This window comes from Pteropus vampyrus, unplaced genomic scaffold (assembly GCF_000151845.1).
Source record: "Pteropus vampyrus isolate Shadow unplaced genomic scaffold, Pvam_2.0 Scaffold11, whole genome shotgun sequence".
NCBI classification, from domain to species: domain Eukaryota; kingdom Metazoa; phylum Chordata; class Mammalia; order Chiroptera; family Pteropodidae; genus Pteropus; species Pteropus vampyrus.
This window is the reverse complement of record NW_011888792.1, coordinates 954,539-976,148: the sequence shown is the minus strand read 5'-3', so window position 1 is coordinate 976,148 and position 21,610 is coordinate 954,539. Positions and strand designations below refer to the sequence as shown.

The 21,610-nt window shown below is 37.6% G+C and overlaps 2 protein-coding genes and 1 pseudogene across 10 annotated transcripts in view; all 3 read right to left on the bottom strand.

The window, feature by feature from the left end:
* CMYA5 (cardiomyopathy associated 5) overlaps window positions 1–16,238 on the bottom strand; it is a 97,933-nt gene extending 81,695 nt beyond the window's left edge. The window contains exon 1 of the mRNA XM_011377392.2: window positions 14,454–16,238. Within this exon, the coding sequence (XP_011375694.1) occupies window positions 14,454–14,602 (149 nt within the window). The 5' untranslated portion in view covers window positions 14,603–16,238. The remainder of the gene's footprint in view (window positions 1–14,453) is intronic.
* Window positions 12,870–12,975, bottom strand: LOC111732090 (annotated as a pseudogene).
* A 1,059-nt stretch (window positions 16,239–17,297) lies between the features above and the next one.
* The window catches only part of PAPD4 (poly(A) RNA polymerase D4, non-canonical), a 48,636-nt gene continuing 44,323 nt past the window's right edge, over window positions 17,298–21,610 (bottom strand). For 6 of the 9 annotated variants that reach the window (XM_023522910.1, XM_023522906.1, XM_023522914.1 and 3 more), the window contains 2 exons: window positions 20,233–20,312; window positions 17,298–18,775 (listed from right to left, as the gene is read on the bottom strand). In XM_023522910.1, coding sequence (XP_023378678.1) covers window positions 18,656–18,775; window positions 20,233–20,312 — 200 coding nt within the window. In that variant the 3' untranslated portion in view covers window positions 17,298–18,655. The remainder of the gene's footprint in view (window positions 18,776–20,232; window positions 20,313–21,610) is intronic. The other 3 variants (XM_023522925.1, XM_011377362.2, XM_011377379.2) reach the window with 1 other exon arrangement.

Here is a 21,610-nt window from a genome sequence, read left to right as displayed (position 1 = left end):
CTCCCTAATTTCCAAGTGCTCCTTCACTGACTTTTGATCTAGTCCCCACACTAATGCTGCCAATAATTCATTAAGAAAAATTAATTACGATGTTACAGTTACCAACAAATCCTAAGATGTTTTCTGCTAGATCAGCTCTGGATGATAACTCATTAACACCTTAACTTTGTGGTTTCTGCAAGGGCAGTATTAGAAGTATGTTTTTGTGCATACATAAAATGTTTAGAAAATTTCCCCATCTCTATTTTTTTAAATTCTCAAACCAATTATCTATAAGGTTGGGTGGGAAACTTTATCTTTTTTTGAATGAGTTTATCTCTCTCTCCAATGTGATCTTAAATCTGGAGAATTGCCACCTGAAACATTCATCTCTCAAGGACATACTTTACAAAGTCAGGTGATCAAATCGATATTGACAGCTGAACTTCGCATTTCTCCTCTTCAACTCTGTAAGCAATTGTCTAGATATTCTACATTCTTATAGTCATTTCACCACCTGCAGTGGTTATTGCACTTTAATCAAATTCTGTCATGTTAAGTTGGTGGCAGAGATGCCTGGTTCCTGCAAAGTTGAAAGCATACCAGCAGCAGCCTGGCTAGAACCAGAGTTAACGGGTGAGAAACATCCAGAAGACCTAGTTGATGAGCCCCCCTTATCAGGCTCAAACACCACAGCTAGAAAAAAAAAACAAGAAACCTTTTGCCTACAACATAATGCTGACAGTAAGATCAACATCATAAAAGGAAGTCTCTCAAATTACAGAGGGAAAAAGAAATGAGATTAAATAAAATTCCTGTTGATACACTAGGAAATAACTTGACAGTAGCTTGCTCTAGCCTTTTTGTTTCTGATTGTAAAATCTTGAAATTGGAAAAATTGGAAGCCAGCAACACAAATCCAATAGTTTAATTCATTTTCATAGAGACTATGTTGGAATAAATAGGACTAATGTAAAACTTTGCATTCCCCAAGCCGATTTTACAAGTTTTAAAGTACTTAGATCTCTTTTAGCAGTTCTAAAACTCAAGATGAATCTCTCATAATATCCTCTTATTCAGCACTCACAAAAGAGAGAAAAATATAGCAAAAAAATGATATGTATGTAATCTAGTAAAATGTTTTAAAAAGCATAATATAGACAACTCTTACTAATACTTTTCTCCCTATTTCTTAGTTGAATTCAGGTGAAAATTCAAGATTTTTAGGTCCTGTCTTTAAAAGTAAAGGTTTTTCTAATTGCCAAATATAAATTTCATTGTAGAATATATAGGAAAACAGAAAAGCACAAAAAATAAAATAAAATTAATCAGTAATGCCAACACTCAAATGACTATTTTTAATATATTGATGTATTTCCTTCACTCTCGTTCTATCCTGAGATTTTTTTAAAACACAAATGGTATGTTTTATAATGTGCTTTTTAAATTTAAAAATATATTCTAAACATTTTCCCATGCTAGTAAGTATTCTTTTCCAACGAACACCCTCAAGCTAGCTTAAATAGAGGGGATTTATCTTAAAGAAACAGGGAATCCAAGGGTAAGAGGTATATCTGGAAGGAACTCTTGGGTAAGTGGAAACAGGAAAACCATTAGGAATCAAGAAAGCTAGTCTTCTCCCCTCTTCCTTTCCCCTCTCCCCTCTTCTCTTTCCCTCTCTAACTCTCTCCCTAACTCGTTCACCCTCCCTCCCTCGCCCACTCCCCCTCCCTCCTTCTCTCTCTCTCTCTGCACAACTTCCTGTTTCTCTTGCACATGACTCAACAAGGCTAAGGCCAAATGGCATCTTCAGTCCCAGAGTCTACAGAATTGTCTTGGGATTCTTAGTTTTCCTTTGTAACAAATAATTATTCCCCAAGAAGATTAAGAGATAAACCAAAACCAAAAGCAGAGGCTCCTGCCTTTCTGAAAAGGTGTTTTATTGCTTCTCCCGTCAGAGAACAAAGAGGGTAGAAAAGCAGTACAACCTCACCTCTGGCTTTTGGTATGACCTGCTTTGAGGAAAGTACGAGCCCTTCCTGGGTGACAGGATGGGTTCATATGGCTTTTATACATGGGTAGACAATAAGATGTGCTCACAGAAGTCTGAGCCAGAGGCTTTCCTTCTAGGTGCTCTATTTTGGGTGGACTGTTTTAAGGATCTAGAACTCACTTGGGTGATCCTGCATTCAGATTCAGCTGATATTTAATGGGAACAGGTACCTCAATCTCATATGGTTGTATTTTATCATTGCTCTGTGTTTTATTTTCAATTAAATTCCTTATGGAAATATTAACTAGTTGATTTGTTCCATTGTTTAAATAAAGTGTCGTACATCCACAGAAAAAGTAAAATCTACTACATCATGTGTGAAATTTTCTGAGGATCAGGTATTAAAACCTGAGGCAAGCCTAGTCTAGTGCCCCATGCTGCATCTGACATCCTTTTTGACAGTCCAGCATCTGACCGCTCTTCCCATTTGGTAAATTCTCCATGTGGTGAATTCCTACAAGAGGCAGAGCTGACAATGTCAGATACTCTCCCAGCGATGCCTTCACACCCATTCCGCACTGACCTGAGAGCTACTGATGAAAGAAATAGCCAACAGAGCTCCTCATTCTCTCTGGAGGTAGCAGAGGTTGCAACATGGAGCTGCTGGTATGGAAATGGCAACAGTACAAATTGTGACATCTAGGGCCCAATAATGATGGCAATCATTTCCTTACCACAGGACTTTTTTAAAAAAACAGCTTTATTGTGATATAATTCACATGCCAAACAATTCACCGGCTTAAAGTGTCTAATTGGCTTTTAGTATATTCACAGAGTTGTGCAACCATCACCACAATCAATTTTAGAACATTTTCATCATCCCCAAAATAAACCTATACCCATAAGCATCATCCTCCAAGGCTTTCCCCACCTCCCGCTCAGCTCTAGGCAACCACTAATCTACTTTGTCTCTACAGATTTGTCTGTTCTGGACATTTCATATAAATGGAAACATATAATATGTGATCCTTTGTGTCTGTCTTCTTTCACTTAGCACACTGTTTTCAAGGTTCATCCATGTTGTAGCACGAATCATACTTCATTCCTGTTTATGGCTGAATAATATTCCAGTGTATGACTATACCATTTTATCCATTCATTAGTTGGTGGACATTTCAGTTGTTTACACTTTTTGGCCATTACGAATAATGCTGCTATGAACACTTGTGTATGAGTTTTTATGTGGACATATGTATTCATTTTTGTGGGTTTATATTTAGAAATGGAATTACTTGGTCACATGGTAACTCTGTGTTTAACTGTTTGAGGTACTATCAGATTGTTTTCCAAAGCGGTTGTACCATTTTACATGCCCACCAGCAGTGTATGAGGATTCTGTTTTTTCCACATCTTCACCAACACAAATTGTTAATTGCCTTTTTGATTATAGCCACCCTACTAGGTGTAAAGTGGTATCCTGAGGTGGTTTTGATTTGCATTTTCCTGATGGCTAATAATATCAAGCATTTTTTCTTGTGCTCATTGGACATGTTCATATCTTCTTTGAAGAACCATCTATTCAGATCATTTGCCCATTTTTAAACTGTGTTATTTGCCTTTTTATAATTGAGTTATATAGTCCATCAGACCAGTTTTGAGGAAATATAAGGGTTCTTGGCTACCTACACCTGCTTTTCATGATTCTATGAGCTACCAATATCCTTTGAATAAAGTCATGTTCTGCTTAAATCTGTCACAGCTGCTATTTCAACTCAAAAATCTGACTGACAGTCTCTGGAACTGAAGGCAGCACCCCTTACCTGGAGAAAATCACTTACAGAAGGCTTTACTGGCAAATGGAAACCTGTTCCGTGGCAGTGTTAGGTTTCAGGATTCATGATTCTAAACTCTTAAACTATGCAAATTCAGTCCAAGGGGACTTATGGGATTGACAAGTAGAAACGTTAGCAGGCTGAGCAGCAATAGAAACTGGAGCGGAGAGAAATAGAAAGAAAACTAAGAAATGGTTGCCATTTCTTACTGTTTTCTTCTAAGATAAAGTAGGCTATCAATTCTTATAACTTATATAGATATTTATGCCCTGATTTTCTGATGCTAGCAAGTCTCTGCCTTGGTCCTGCAGCCATAGAGAACCAAAACTGCCCTGCATCTCCCTGCCAATCTAGGTTGGTATCCAGGGCTTTCACTAGAATTTTCTTCCAAAGAGTCAAGTATGTAAATGAAGTAGGAATCCTAAGTCTATCAGACAATTTAACTACACATTTGGTTATCGTACAATTTTAGTTCCTATATCAATACTACTAACTTTGAGTCAGGGAAATAATATCACTCCCTCCCAGAGTTATTAGTGATTTGAGGCCGAGGGTTTGGAGAAACTTGTTTTCTGCAGTTTCCTGGGGAATAAATACCCTTAGCTCACTCCTCCGAGCAGGATGGACTAAGCACACAGGAATGCCAGTCTGCCTTTGGTGTCTCCTCACTCCTCTTCTAAGCACCCATTTTCCCCTTTCTGGTGCCCTCTTCTCCCAGAAGAGTATCTTAGACCCTGTATTTGAAGGAATTTTTTTTTGAAAGGGCATCCAATCTAAAACAGATGCTGATAGATTTAAACTATCAACCCTCTCAAAGGTGTTTGCATTTGTCATTTATCTCTCTCTACTGACTTGCATTTTGCCAAATTCAAAGACCACTTCTCAGTTCTCATTCTCCCTGCCCATGTTTTGGCACCTAAGAACAAGAGGATTTGTTAAGAGTGTGATGATATGAGTGGTGTAGATCCGAAAGAAGGAAACCTGAGATCCTGAGATGAAAATTTTGGGAGTGAGACTCAATCACTTATTCACTCAATGACCATTTCTTAAGCACCAACTGTGTGGTAGTCACAGTATTCTAGCTGCTGAAGATGCAGCAGGGAAAAGAAGCAAGGCCCCTGCCCTCATGGAGCCTTCTCTATAGTGGTGGCAATAAACAATAAATAAACACAAGGCTATCATTTCAGATAGTGATAGATGCTATGAAGAGCAATGCGAAATAGGGAGTAACGTGATAGTGAAAGACATGAAGACAGCCCATGAGGTAGGGTGATAGAGGAAAGCCTCTTTAAGAAAGTGACATTTACTTTGAAACCTGAAGAGCGGATTTGGGGAACAAGCACTCTGGGAAGAGAAAACAGCAAGTGCAAAGGAACAGGCTTAGCATATTAGAGGTTCAGAAAGAGGCCAGCATGGTTGGAATGCAGTGAGCATAGCAAAATGGTATGAGGTGAGCTGAGGTATAGGGCCTAGAAAGCTGTAATAAAGACACAGAGAGGTTAAGTATCTTGCCCCAAGTCACACAGATGGTAAGTGGCAGAGCCAGAATGACAATCCAGGTCTTTCGAATCCTATCAAGTATTTTTGCACTGTAGCCTACTTTATGCCCAAAATGGTGCTGGATGAAGAGGGGGTTTATTGAAGCCCTTCTTGGAGATCCCAAAACTCTAAGAGACAAAGACCACTGTCTCACTAGCTTCTCATTCTCTCTTGAAAAGAAAACACTAGATATAAAAATTTCAAAGTGTGCCATGCTAAATCCAATACAAATTCTGTCTTTTAAATGCAGAATCTGAATTTTATACATATTATGATAAATACCCAGTGAACATTTATCATATGATCCCATATAGTATGTAGAGAAGTTATTTTGGTGTTGCTATATTTGACCTTATGAAAATTAATCACACTGGATTGCCTAATGTCTATTTTTAAACACAAGATCTACTCTCCCTATCACACTTTAGGAAACTTAATATAGCTAAGGTGCTGGTCAGGGTAAGCTACTATGTAGATTTTCTGGGTCTTTATGCTTTGCTTTTAAACTTAGAAGTAAATTTAAAAATATATTTTTTAAAGTAAATTTATACTCAAATAAAACAAATTGGCTAATAAATACCAGATATGTGTATACTGCGTGCATGTGTGTATAAGTATACACATGCACACATATACATATATAATCTTGAGATAAGCATTGAATTCATCAATGTTCCAGCACTGGTTCTGCCATTAGACTAGCATATTTACTAGCTATCTGATACTACGTAAATTACTCGATATTGCTAAGCCTCTATTCTCCATAAAATGGAGATGAAAATAATGCCTACATCTTACAGCTATTGTGAAAATTACTCAAAATAACAAGTGATAGTGTTTGAAATTGACTAACTATGACTTAAGAAAGTGGTTTCTCTTCCCTTCTCTGAAACGTAAGCAGGTCAGGGAGATGATGCTATGATCCCTTCTAGGATAAGTATCATCAGCAGCCAGGCTTCCCTGCCAGACTTGGACAGTGAAATCTTTTGCTATAGGCGAGCAGAGAAGTGCTAGCAAGATGGACCTGGAGACTGACAGAAAACTCCCAGGGGAATGAGCAAGGATGCTTCAGAAGCCGGGATTTGAAGGGTTGGGGTCCTAGTAGACCCTTAGCTCAGTTCCCCAGGCCCAATTCATTTCACCAATGCATGTGCTTTAACTACTAATTACCTGAGATTATTTGTTTAACATCTCCCCTCTCCAGATACCAAACCCTAAACATTAGGAACTCATTTTATTCACTCACTTCACATTTACATTGCTTCGCACACAGTAAGCCCTCAAATATTCAATGAATGAATAAACCTCTTTTCTTATAGTAGATGCATTTCTGAAATTTTAGGTACCACGAGTTTAGCTGAGCTACTCCATGTATTGCTGTCTCCACATTCATTTTGTTTGGCCTTTGGGGGCCTTAAACTGAAACTAGCCCCCTCATGCAAGTGCATGCCCTAGATAATCAGCAGAGCCACAAGTAAACGTAAGTTCCTGATATGACTTCTCTAACGGTCCTTGTGATCAACAATCTCCTCCACCCTACCTTCTAGCACCTTCTACTTGTGTGCCCCTTAGGTAAGACCCCTATGAAGCTTACCAAGACCCTGCTCATTTTGGTTTGAATTGACCAATCCAGCCTTAGCCTGGGAACCCCAAAGCACTCCATCCATGGACCCTAATAAAGGCATGTGCCCTAGGTCCTGCTGCTCTCTCTGTCGGCACTCTCTTTGCCTTGGTCTCCGTATGTGGCTTCTCGAGGTATGCCATGTACTTCCTCCAGGGCCTGTGAGTAATAAACGTCTCTATTTCCATTTCTCTTTTGGTCCTTTGTTGGACTGGGGCTTACCATCCAGCACTCTATGCTCCACTTAACAAATGTTAACAAAGTCATAACAGGAGGAAACGAATTTTATTTACAAATCAACGATTTCAAGTGCCCTAGTAAAATCAGCCATTAAGAGGAAGTTTGTGATGAATGTACATTCCTGGTTACCATGTGGATTTTTTTTTTTTTTAAGAAAAGCATACCCAAACTAGGAAAACATAGTAATGTCTCCATGAGGTGGCTTTGGGCACTCAGGGTTTGGTAGAATGAACAGTACCATTAATTAATCTTCCCACATATCTTGGACTTTATCAGATTAGGATGTGGAATTTTGGAACTGAATATGCTCCAGCTGCCTAACAGAGGACTTTTCTCTGGGCAAAAAGCAAAGCCTATTCTTATCCTTCCATCCATGATCTGGCTAAAGGGTTAGTCTAGGGGAGACTTTCCAACAAGTCACAGAAGGTGGGAATGATGACCACTGACATCCTAAGTGAACAACCCCCTCAGTACTTACCACTGTTCCCTCTAAGCTACTGTTTCCAGAGTCATTGAACAGTGTCAATCCCTAGTAAATGAATGGTCAACCACCAATAAAATTCTAAGTAATCTAATGGATTCGACATCCCAACTAAATATGCTTCTTGCAAGACTATGGATGAATTGATATTCACTTACTCATTCATTTATTAATTTATTCATCCACTTGTTTATTCTATAAATATTCTCAGTCCTGGAAACCTCAGTAATTCTAGATGAGAAAAAGAAAACTCAGAGCAGCAATTGGCAGCACAAAAGCTGGAACCAAGAACTAATGGAATATCTAACCACATACTGTGCTTGGAATATCTTTCTGCCCAGCTGTAGTACCACCTCTGCAAAACCTAAGTCTAATTTTAAAAAGAATATTTGTCTTTTCTCTATTCCTTTGTTAATCTCCTTAGTGTAGTGCTATGACATTATGTTGGAGTTAACTGCTTCCCCCCTCAATAGACTGTGAGCTTGAGAAAAGCAATTGTGACATCTAATCACCTTTATGTTCCTGGCGCCTAGCACAGGACCTAGCCCATAGAACTCATTATCAATGGAGCAGTTCTGTGTATTCGAATGAAGCTAATGGATTTCTAGGTATTATCAGGCCTGCACTGTCCAACATGGCATCCACCAGCCACATGTGGCCATTGAGCATTTGAAATTAAGCTAGGTCAGGAATTGAAATGTACTGTAAATGTAGAACACACATCAAATTTCAAAGACTCAGCACAAAAAATATATAAAATAACCTATTAAGAATTTTGCATTGATTATATGTTGAAATGATATTTTGGATATTGGGTCAAATACATATATTATTAAAATTAATTCCATCTCTTCTTTTTACCTGTTTAATGTGGCGATTAAAATTTTTTAATTACATATGTGGCTCACATCTTATTTCTGTTGGATAATGCTGGACTAAACCAAAGATTACCATTTCAGGACAAATCACACAAGTCTCTTGTACTCGATTCTCTATGTTTTCTTGGTAGGAAGAGGAATTTGGTTATATTGTCTGAATTGATTCAAGGCACTCATTAAGCATAGATTCAGAATATCTAAGGAATAGAAGACACTTTTTTTCTTTTTTGCAAAATATCATCAGTCAATACATCCTATACTTTTAGTAGGTTTGCTGTTTTAGAGGAAAAAATAATTCCGACTCTTGCTATATTCCCCTATATTGACTCAAAGTCTTACCAAAAGCATGTAATACCCATGCAGTCAACACTTAAATAGCTCTTCAATTTCTGGTTACAAGAGCCTCTGTTTTATCCTCTGCCCTGCCTCAGTCCCTGGCATCCTGTGCAGTCACCCCTCCCATCTCAATTCTTTCTACTGACCTTAAAAGAGGGCTGGCTCAAATAACATACTTGTTAAAACACCTAGGTAAGCACAGCAGTGGGAAACATATAAATAGATATATGGAAACAGAGTGCTTCATACTGATAGCAAAAACCACTTACAACTCCCTTCACCTTCCAAAAGGTTTCCCACAATGATTAGTTAAATGTAAATGTTGCGATTAATTTTAGTTCTATCAGCTTAGATAGACTTATTTTGTACAAGCACTGACAAAGCTGCAATTCAAGGTGATTTTTAAGTTTTGGGTACTGCTGTGGCAAAAATCCTCTGTGCTTAACCAGGGAAATTAAAATTGACCAACAGAAAATGATCCAAAACAAAACGACTGAAAATTTCTAACTGATCTATGGGAAAGACTAAAAGAGTCAGGCTTCACTGGTCTACAGTCAGAAAAAAATAAAAACAATGTCTATTTATATATGTCCTTCCATACAGGAGACCATGAGTTTGAAACATTTAGCATAGTGTTTGGCACATGGGTGTTCAATAAATATTAACTGAATGAATATATGAATAGGTGATTACTATTTAAGGGAATACTACAATTACCACGTTTTGTTTTGTTTTGTGTTTTAAACCCTGAGTGGTATAGTAGACAGAACACAGCTTTCTATTTTACTCAGAATAAAATCTGAAGCTTCAGGGCCTGCAAAGCCCTACCTGATCTGCAACTCAATCACCTCTTAGACTCATCTCCCACCACTCTCCCCTTATTTACCATACTTCTGCAACCTGATCTCCCTGTGTTCCTGAAACGAGCCAAACACATTCCTGCCTCGGTGCCCTGTGCCAGCTCTTTGCCTAGAACACTCATTCCTTCAGACTCTGCTCAATGTCCTCTCACCTCTCAGAGAGGCTCTCTTCACCACCTGATCCAAAACAGCATATCCCTTATCCTGCTGTATTTGTCCTCCTATCTGTCCTCACTTATTATCAGCTGGCACGTTACATAATCATTTGTCTCCCCAAACTGGAAAGTCACTCTCAGGAGGGCAGGGGCTTTGTGCATTTTGTTCACCGCTGTATCCGTTGTGCCTAGGAAGTGGCTGGCACATAGTTTATTCATTCAACAAATATTTATTGAGCTCCTACTAACAAACATTAGACTGGAGTCCAGACACCTGTACTAGTCCTAATTCTACCACTAAAAAGTTGTGTGACTTTAAACAAATGTCTCCTGACACTCAGTTTCTGAATCTGTGAAAGACTTGGTTGGGAAAAAGATATTTCTAAGGCCTCACCTGCCTCTAAAAGCATTGAATTTTACAGAGCTGCTTTTTACGTACAACTTTTGTATGAAGTTTTAGAGACTCAAAAGTCTTTTTCTAATATCCCTGCTCCAAAGACCCCTGATGAAGCTTTTCTCAATCTTTGAAGGTTGGGTGGATCCCAGGGCTTTTTCCCATTTTCAGGTTCTTCATACAGACCTTTTCTTCCTCAAATTTCTTAACAGTTAATGATCTAATTATGCTTTTCTGTTTCTGTACCGAGAATGTGAACACCTTGAGGACAGTATGGATTCTGAGTAATTTTTGTATCCCCAGCAAGTTGCATGGTCCATGACTATTAGTAGGCAATCCCTGAATGTTTAGTGAATAAATGAATATAAGGAAAGCCAAAGTGGAACAGGATCATTACTCATATGGAGAACTGAGACCATCCCTTTCCTTTCTCTGAAGAATGGTGGGCAGAAGGCAAAGCTTTGCTGCTAATGATTCCTCTGAAGGGATGAAAGAAACTAAATCTTATTGGGATTTTTTTTTTTACTAAAACCAAGCATGCTTACTACACACATTCACAGAGTTTATTTAATCCTAAAACAACTTAACAAATTAGGAATTATTACTACCATTTTACAGATGAGAAAATCGTGGCTCAGAGACGATAAGGGATTCTGCCTATGATAGAATGAAGGGCTAAAAGAATTCACACTCAGGGCTCTTCATGCCATGTATCATATTCATATCACACAATGATACGTCCGAAGGGTAGTCTTCCTATCCAGTGTAAGTTGGTACGAGTGATGGTAAGCTTTCCTGCGCTAGAAAAACATTTTTACAATGAACGGGTTTTTTTCCCCTTGATTTGGAAAGGTGGCTATTGATAATTCTAGTATATATTATTCCTGAAGGGGTAAAAAAAAGAAAGAGATTTACAAGCAGATTACACTATGTGACTTTTGAATTTTTTAACATAAACTTTATATATCTGATCATAAAATGCACTACCCATTCATTACAGAAAAGAACTGAAAAATACAAATAGATATCGAGAAAAAATTTTAGTCAACTATTATCCCATCACTCAGAGACAAGCACTATTAACCTCTTTAACCTTAACGTTAATAAAGGTTACTATAACCTTTATTATGTTATTTATTATGTTAACCTTTATTAACATTTGAAGGCTTTTTCCAATTCATATTTTATTTTATAGTGAGATCATTCTAATTTATACAATTATTATTTTTTCAAATGCAATATATGCATTTTCTATATTGTTAAAAATCTTTATGAATAGCATTTTAATAATGGTTTAATAATATCACATCAAATAGATGCAATAATTAATCCTTCTGTTATTATTACTTAGGCTATTTTCATTCATTCGTTGTCTCTCAATTTCAAAAAAATCAGCTTGCAATTCAACTTCTGAGAATGGTTCTGATCTCTAAGTAAACACAGAGACAACCTTTCCATTCAAGAAGGGGAAAAGCTCCTAGTAGTATTTAAAGAGATGAAGTCTCTCCTTTTCTTTTAATAACCTTTCAATGTAGAAACTAGTTGGAGTCATTCAAGTTTCACCTACAGAGAGGAGAGGAGGCAGCGAAAGTCTAGCAGTGGCTCGAAGTAAACAGCCCCAGGTTCGCATCTTGGTTCTTATACCTTCAGTAAATTATATAAAGCCTCAGTTTCCTCATCTGTAACTGGACAGGCCCCTCATAGTGTTACTGGGAGGATATAAAATAAGAAAACATTTGTAAACATTTAGCACCAAGACTTGCACAGAGTGAGTGACTCCTTTTTTAATTGTAAAACTTTAATAGAAGAGTCGAGAGGACATCATTCTTACTTTCCGTTCATTAGAGAATATTGCAAGTGTTCACCTCTAGTCTCAGAAGAAAAAGAGCTTCAGGCTATATTTACAAACTCACGCACAACAAAATCGTTTGATTTCTGACACTCTGAAGTAGGAGAAATTCAGGAACTCCCAGTTCCCCTAGAAGTTCCTTCCCACACTATCTCCCTACCTCTAGCTAAAGCTACCATCCCTGTTCCCTCTGCCCCAGCCGTGGATCAATCCCTAGACATCTTTCTCTCTGTACTGCCTCTCTGATCTGAGACCTCCCCAAATTCAACTTTCCAATCTGCCTGTCAACCTAATTTCCCAATGACACCACTCTGTTTTTCTAAATCCTATTCAGTTTACTGATTTCTTGTTACTGATGTTATCAAATCCAAATTTTTTACAAGTGTGATGATTTTCAAGATCTCCACCACCACCTACCTATTCCCAAATGTTTCCCTCCACTGTAATCATCTGGTTCTTGCCTCGGGATCCACCTTACCATCTCTAGTCAGAGCAAGCTAAAGTTGCTGCAGATAAATCATATCTTTACCCGAAGATCTTGACCTTTGTCAAAGGTCAATACAAACTCAAGTGGTTCTTTCAATCGTTGTGAGCTGTTCACATTTTATTTTATTTTATTTTTATTTTTTAGGTGAGGCAACCCTGGGTCGACCTCACAGATTGCAAGGACCTTGTCAGCTTACAATCCTTTATTATTTTATTTTATTTTTTATGCCTACAGCACCTGGTCTCCCATCCAAGTACTAACCAGGCACGACCCTGCTTAGCTTCCGAGATCAGATGGGATCAGGTTTGTTCAGGGTAGCATGGCCGTAGAGGAGCTATTCACATTTTAGAGTAAATAAATTTTCAGATTCTCTGGGGCATAAATTTTGGTTGGGCAAAGATAGGATCCCAGACACATTAGGGAGAAAAGGTTATGAAGTCTGGGAGTAACAGATTTCTCACAGGTTCCTACTCCTTGTTTCAGTTCCTACAGGTGCTTTCTCTACTGCTTTTCCCTTCTGCAACTCCTACCCATTCTCTAAGGCCCAGGTCATGCCCACCTCTTCTCAAGGCAGTCACAAATCTATACACTCTCTTCTAACCTTCTACAGTACCATTGGGTACTATCCTTCCTACCTTCTCACTTATTTAGTACATAGTCTCATAATCCCCACATTGCTAGCTAACTTTTTCCATAAAGTGCCTGCTTCCCACTTGGTAGTTGCTTGGTAAATATGTGACCAATATCCAGACTTCTTATCTGACTGACCATTCACTCTAATCACTGCCACTCTATGGGGTATTTCAACTTCAGCTCTGCAGACTTCACTTGGGCAGCGCTTCTAACAGGATAAGATGGGCATTCTGAAAGGCTGCATTTCCTTATGTCACATACGAAAACTTTCTACTGATATTAATAGATTTAGGAAGGGACATCAGTGACAGACGAAACAAAAACCAAAACAAAAAACCTATACTAAAAAACTAAAAACAAACAACAAAACAAAACCCATACTCAGAGAACAACAGAAAGCAGAAACAAATCCAAATAGAAAGATGATTTCTACTATTCTCATTTCAGAGCCTCCATGAAGGGAGGGAGGAAAGAAGGAAGGGAGATCCAAGTGTAGAGAGACCCCTACTTTTACATAGTATTACTTAACTGCATTCGCATTAATTAAAAAGCTGATACTTGAGGCCATGGGGAAAAAGAGCAACATTTTTAGAAAAGGGGTTACTGAAACTCATGCTTCTTTTCTCCAAAGACTTTATGGGCCTTTGCACCAAAATAAAGTCCCTTTATAGCAACTTAGCCCAGTACTAGCCATCCAAGAGACACTTCCTAGTCATCTGAAGGTTCTAGGAAGGTTCCACCACCTCCACCCCGACTCCCATCCCATACCCCTTTCTCCTATAGCTCAGGCTTTTAAGATTGTTCCTATGCTTTGGGCCAAAAGTCAGCATCTCAGCATATTTTTGTAGTTAGGCAGGACCCTAAGGTAAACTCCCAGGAATAAACAAGAGCAGCAAGTCACAAGGAGCTGGGCTGGGAGGGGAGGGCGTAGTGAAGGAGGAAGGGGGAGGGGGGGTTAACTTAGCTGCTGCAGGCGGGCCTGTCACTCCAGCTGATAGGAGTCATCTTCACCTTCAAGTTCTTACCAAGGCACAGCCCCCAGAAAGAAAGTTGGAAATGAACTCTAGTGCTTAAAAAGAAAAGCTGCCCTGCGAAGCGCCTGCCCTCCACGGCCGCATTTCCAGGCCCCGGGCCGCGCGCTCGGGCTGCGGGCCCGAGGAGAGGGGCACGCGCTACCTGGTGTCCGGCTCCTCCTCCGACTCCGCGGCCGTCTCGTCTTCCTCGGCCTCTGACTCCTCCTCCGTCTCGAACCCTCTGGTCGCCTCCTCGTCCCCGTCGGAGCCGAGAGAGATCTCAGTGGCATGGTTGCTGTCGCTGCTCGCCATCGCGTCTTTCCGGAGCCGGAGCCGCCTGCGCCGCGCCTGGTGTTCTCCCTCTGACTGCGCTTACTGGCCCAGCGGGGCAGCTCGGGTTCCCCGCCCGGGGGGCGGGCGAGCCCCGCGACTTTAAATAGAAGGCGTCAAAAAGTTTCGCCACCGAGCTTCTGGGGCCCGGGCTCAGCTTCTCCTCTTGCCAGCGCGTCTGCCAACTTTCCCCGAGCCGTCCGCGCCCCAGTTTAGGCAGATGTTTGGCAGGCCCTTGGGGCAACTGGAGATCACCCACCACTCCAAGGGCCGCAGGCTCCATCCGGCTGAACCAGGGAGTTGAAAGGAGGAAAGGCACTCAGCCCCGCCTCTTTCCTCTAGAGTGGGCTTTGGTAGGTTTTGTTTCCAGCCAAGCTACTTTATGGACTCTTTATGCCAAACAAATAATTACTCCTTACTGAGCACAGCCCTCACTGTAAAGTTCAGGCACTCGGCTAAGGGTCTCACCTTCATTATCTCCTCACAACTCTGCTGTGGTAGGTTTAACTGCAATGCTGGTTTTACAGATGGGAACATTGAGGCTCAAAAGAGCTTGGATAGCTATGTTGCTCAAGGTCTGGTGGCTAGTAAAGTGACCCAATGGGAAACAAAGCTAGGCCTGCCCATTTCTAAAGTCCAGTTTTGAACCACTGTTGAGCATTGGGTCCCTTCACATTTGCAAAGCAATAAGTTGTGTATTCTCTTCCTCAGAAGACCCTGGATTGTTCAATTAGGAAATTTTTATCTCCACTAATCTTAAACCTTGAAGATAATTTTCTCTACACTGGCCAAAGGCTAATTTTGTCTAAACTCAACCCAAATATCCCCAGACCTTTGGTTGGATCATGTCGTGTCCGTGCTTAAAACCCAATGGCTTCTGCCTGCTCAAGGACTAAGACCTAACCTCTTCAGAAAGACAAACACTTGCATAACAGCCCACATCTTATCTGTCTGGTCTCTTCTCTAGAAGTTATGGTTCCCAACATTTATCGTCACACCACTGTGCCTTAAGTTCCTTCCACCTTAAAGGCTTCTCCCACCTTTACCAGTTACTCATCATTCAAGATCATCACCTCTCTCTGAAATCCCCAGCTTAAGCTCAATACCCCTCTTCCGGGTTCTGACCTTATCCTGTATTTAAATTGTCTCTTTCCCTCAGTAGACTTGTAAGTTTTTACTCATCTCTGTCCCACCATCCCCATCTTACAAGCCCAGAAGCTAGCAAAGTACTTAGCACATAGGAGGTGCTTAATGAATGTTCCATGAACTAAAAGAACAGGACCAGATCTGTAGAATATTCACAACAGGTAGAGCAAAGTTTACAATGCATATTCTTTTCATGAGGATTTTATGGCTAGAACAGCTAACATTTATTTTTAATTACAACAAACTATTCATAGAGTTGCTATATATGAATGTAAGTTAGGTAGTATTCACCAGTTACACTAGCTTGTATGCATGTATTAGGTCTGTGGGCAAAGAACTGCAGATAGTGCAGATACAATATAGTATCAAGTAGTGTGCATGAGAAGAGAAGGCAGCAGAGTCCAGCCTTGTAGCATTCACTAAATCAGGTTTAACATCAGCAATATTCATTCTCTTAACACAAGTGAGGCTTTTTCATTAGTAACCCCAAATGACTGCTCACCAAGAACGAGAATTCAACAGCAGCTATGAGAATCTGTTAAAACAGTAATCAAAACTAGAGGTAGCCATTGTATATTCCTGTTATTTAACTCAAAATTTCTTGGGAACATTAAAAGTAACCGAGATTTATTTGCAAAGATCCTAGTTCAAACCAATCCAAATTTTAGAATTACAATACAGGTTGCACAATTTTAACTTTGACACTGCTCTTAATACATGCAAATATATAGAAATGGTCAGATAGATATAAATAGAAAAAAGAATGTATTATTCACATGATTATATTGAAAATAATTTCAAAGTCTAAAAACCTCATATTAACAACCCACTTATTTGACATATTTGGCTGTCACAAGATATAAATCTTAGGGTTCAGTCTATTAATATTGTATTGGGTATATGTTTATTAATTTCTTGATCTGTTACAGTAAAACAGCTGAAAAGCAGCAGAACTAAGATGGCAGGGGAAAGAGTGTCACTGAAAGCTGAGAAAATTGGAAGCAAAGAAGTCTACACCGTGGTAACTTCTGGGGCTTTATTAGGAAACATCATAAAAATGTCAAAATACTTATAGAAGCAGAACACCCCACACACTTTCCCATGCCTGAGAGCTGCACAGTATATACAGTACTATGACTACTGTTTACTGCTCATAATGATTACCTGAAGTCATCTTTAGAATATTAATTATACTCAATACATTCTGATAAAGAAGAGTTGCACAGTATGTAATGCATTTTAGAAAAATTGCCAAGGAAAGGAATATATAAAGCTTAATTGCTTTAAAAGTGTTAAAACATCAGTAATCTAAAAACTTCACCTATGTGGAAAGCTTCATTCCTAATCTTGCCAGAGAAAAAAGGGCGTTACTGTCATTATTTGGCTTAACAATGAAATAAACTTGATTCTAAGATTCTCTATATAACCTAAATAATCATGCACAATAATTGGATTCAGTTCAATTCTAAATAACTACAACCTCAATCTCATTTCAAAAGTAAAGACTTTCACAGAAAAAAAAGTCACATCGACAATTTCCATAATAAACTTTATTCCATTTGACATTATACAAAAATTTAAATGAAAATGAAAATATCCACCTTTTACAAGTCAAAGAAAAGCGAAAGTCTCAGCATTTGAACTGGTCTGCAAAAAAACCCAAATACATTAGAGGTACAAACTGTGCCACAGCAGGTCTAAAAGAAGTTGTACACAGTCCTTTTGAAAAAGTTAAAATTGTTTCCAAGATTACTTTTCATATTTAAATGTACAGGTACTGACAAACTTACAAATATTTACATAACCCCAAAACAACCTTAATAAACACTGTAGCTTTTTTAGCAGCCACCACTACTTCTTCATGTGGAAAAGAAACACTAAAAAAGATATTTTTACAAACATTAAGCTTTTATTTATAATAATTTTATGTCTTACTCCAAAACATTTTATAGTGGCTTACTGCCTAAAAATTCCAGTTTAGATTACAATCCCATAATTGTACACAGAAAAAAATCTGATACTATCAATAGGTTATAATCTCAACTTTGATCTTTATGTTTCTGTTGCTTCACGTCACAGGGAAAATAAAAGCACGAAAACGAGAAGTAAAGCTAAAGTGCACATTGCACTAAGCTATCATAAAGCACAGGGGACTTAGTCTTTTCAAAATGCTCTACACGGAACTGATTCTTTAAAACAATTCACTAACTGCTGTGCAATACAGAGTTAGTGCTCATATTACTACAGTGCAAAATGTACTGTTGTTTCAACAAAAAATTTAAAGCAATCTCAAGAGTACATCAAAAGCATGTGAGGTACTAATGGAATGCTAATACAGACACATCCAAAGCCTCAGTCTATCCTGGTAAGTCAAGTGAAGACTTAAGGCAATTGTCCAGTATTTCATGCCTCTGCAGTGATTTCACTGAAATAAAAGATTTCATTTTGCTTCAAGTAACTGAATAACTGACTTGAATCTTCACTCTACTAGAACAGACAGGCAACAAACTACTACTGTAGGTTATACTTTAAGTATGTATGAATCAGACTCTTGCCAAAATTCTATACATCTCCTCAGTATTAGCATGTGGTATAATTAAAGTTATGTCAAAAATCTTTTATTTGTTCAGATAATTCCCCCTAAAATATTTTATTTGATCGCCTGAAAATTCATGCCATAATATTACTAATTGTCAATGTAAACATTTTCAAAAATACATCTTTAAATCAAGGAGTTTTATTAGGAAATGTCATAATAAAATATGCAATCTTTATATGTCTTCTTAAAAAAAAACCATGAAAACAAGAACAATTAAAAAGAAACCATGATGGAGGTAAACAAAATGCATTATGATGTTACTATTGTTCTTTATTTCTCAGAAGAATTTATTAATAGAAGCCAGTCATCTTTGCAGGACAGCAGCTCTTAAAGGTAGTATAGTATTCAAATCTCTTTTGTTTTTCAATCTGTGCCATGACTGGGAGAGAGAGAAAAATCATTCTTAAAACCTAAAATATATGAAGAACAAAAGACTGAAAGAAAAGTTACTAGAAAATTAATAGTTCTCTCTGGTGGTAAAATTTAGGGTGATTTTTTTCTTCTTCATGTTTTATCTCCCAAGTTTTCAACACAGTACAAGTATTGTTTCTGTTACCCGAAAAGAAAATGTTATTTAAAAACTCTATTCTTGTGTGGCTTCGATTCATTAATAAAGAAATGGGCGCACAGGTGGTATGAAAATATAATTTTCACATTTATTCATAGATTTAAATAATTTCATCTAAAATGACAAGGTACAAAGTAATTAAAACGAAACCTTTAGGTTTCAGAGGTAAGGGAAGATTACTTCAATCACCTGATTGACTATTTTGCATCTAGTAAGATATTCAATTAAAAATAGTATTTATGAAGGAAAAAGGAAATCTATAAAAAAAGTATTTTATATATGCCTCTAGAAAAAAAAAAAGAGTAAACAGAACTGGTAAGAAAAAAACTGAAATTCTTACTCACAAGCTAAAAATTTGGCTGACTTCCTGGTGACGGCAGATCTTTGTAGTTTGTTCTCACTTTAGTTGTTCAATTGACTAAAACTATTGGTTTTATAATTAAACAATTCCTAATGAAAGTTCACTCATCAATAAGAACGGCAATGTAAGCAATACTATTTTTTTTATGCTATACTCTTAAGTCCCCAGCAATGCTATTTTGAGTTCTCAATTTAAATGACAAACAAAAATATTTCCTCTTGAATGTCTGTTTTGTCTTGTAGCATTCACTTAAAATTTTCTGTTCTTGACAAACTGAGTGGGCCTAATCTGAAGGACAGCTTATGTGATATGCTTACATTTTTAATTATCATAAATATTAAGTCCACTAGTATGTCTTGATAAAGTATGCCTCTAAAATGATCTTTGCTGATCTTTTTCTTCTATGAAGCATTTCTTCTATGAAGCACTTCGCTGATCTTTTTCTTCTATGAAGCGTTTCTTCTATCTCATTGTACATATTTCTGTCAATGTGTTTCTACACTATACTATGGAATTCCTTAAAGACAAGAACCACAACTAGCAAAATTACTGATGAGTAAATTCAAATTCACACTGTGGACTAAAGCGCTAAGGAATAAACTACAGCTCATACATATATTATATATATATATAATATATATAACATAAATACGACTTTAGGAGGCAAAAGAGTCCATCAGGTTTTAGTCATTCTGAGACCTTAAAAACTCACTGTGGAAATGCTTATTTCCACAAAAGTGAAAGCCACGTGAATGAAAGCAGAGCCAGACTCTCTGAAGGGAAGTTATATCTAAGTCCAAGTAATAAATTCCCTATTGTACCACATTAATTGTACCACCCAGGAACCAGGGCTGTTCTGTCCAGTTAAATATACCTTTTTTCATTTTCAAAGCACACTAATCCACTTTTTTTAAGAGTTTATCTGAAGCACTGTTTACCTTTAAAAACTGATCCTTGATCATGTCAAACTTCTGTTTTTCATGCACAGCTCTAGCTGTATTTGTTCCATCAAAAGGTTCTGTAATGTTAAACACATATATAAACAAGAAATTATTAAAATAAGAACTTCAGCTTTTTTTTTGGCTGAACTATATGAAATTGTCAATATTTGACAGTTTTGACCTAGAAAATAGCAATTGCATATGGTTCAAACTAATATCTTATTAGACTTATGCATATAAAAAAGTTCTATATAGGTGTGAAATGTCTAGTAAGGCAAAAAGAATTCAAGTGAGAGGATAACTAAAAATAAAGTCATCAGCATAAGTATGTTAATTCTAAATTATAAAAGTGGATAAGATTTCTGAAGAATTATAGAAGGTCAAGGACTTTTACTTAAAGGAATATAAATAAAGAATTAAAGAGTTATCAAAAAGAATAAAGCACTATATCCAACAGAGGTGGCCAGTGTCAAATATCACAGAAAGGTAATTTGAAATTTAATTTTAATTAAAAAAACAAACACTGATTTGTCTAATTCGACTTATAAACCACTTCAGAAAGATTAATACCTTTGAAAATAGAGGCATAATACTGGTGAGGATGAAAGACAGTCAAGAGACTTATGGTGTGAACGGATGGTTTAGAAAAAGGAATTTCACTTGTATGAGAAATTTGGCAGTGAAAGGAGAAAAACAGGATAGCAAGTAGAAAAGACAGGAAGAAAACAAAGGAAGAGTTTTAAAGAACAGAGCCATTACCTTCCACATCTTCACTCCTGACTCACTCAACCTTTATCCACAAGAGGGAAGAGACCATATATAGAGAAAAAAATGTATAGAGAAGACAAGGAAACTGAAGATAATAGAGATAAAAAGGAGGATAACTAAAGGCATTAAGAGTGAGATGGGATAGCTGAAATAATTCCAGAAGTAGGTAAAAATTTAACTAGAGTTTAAGAATTTGAGTACTGAAAAAGAAAAAAAACTACTTTTAGAAGAGCCAGGAGGATCAAGTCAACAGAAATTTTTAAAGGATAAGAAGAACTATGTGTGCCTTAAAGTTGAAAGAGAGGGACTAGAGAGAAGAAGAATGAAGCTGCTTTAACACAGGAAAGGTGACTGAGAGGAAGGACCTGGAAAAAGTGTAAAAGGATAGAAAATCTCATAACGAGGTTAACTTCAGAGTTCTCATACAGTCTAAGCAGGCCCATAATTTAAAAAACTCCTTTTGTTTACTTTCTTATTGCTTAGAAAGGCTATTTTAAAAAAGAGTTTATTGTCATAGTACTGTTTTTGTAACAGAATAATGCCATATGCCAAACTATCAGATCACATCATGCATAGCACTTTACAACAGTGTTTAATATTCAAAAGA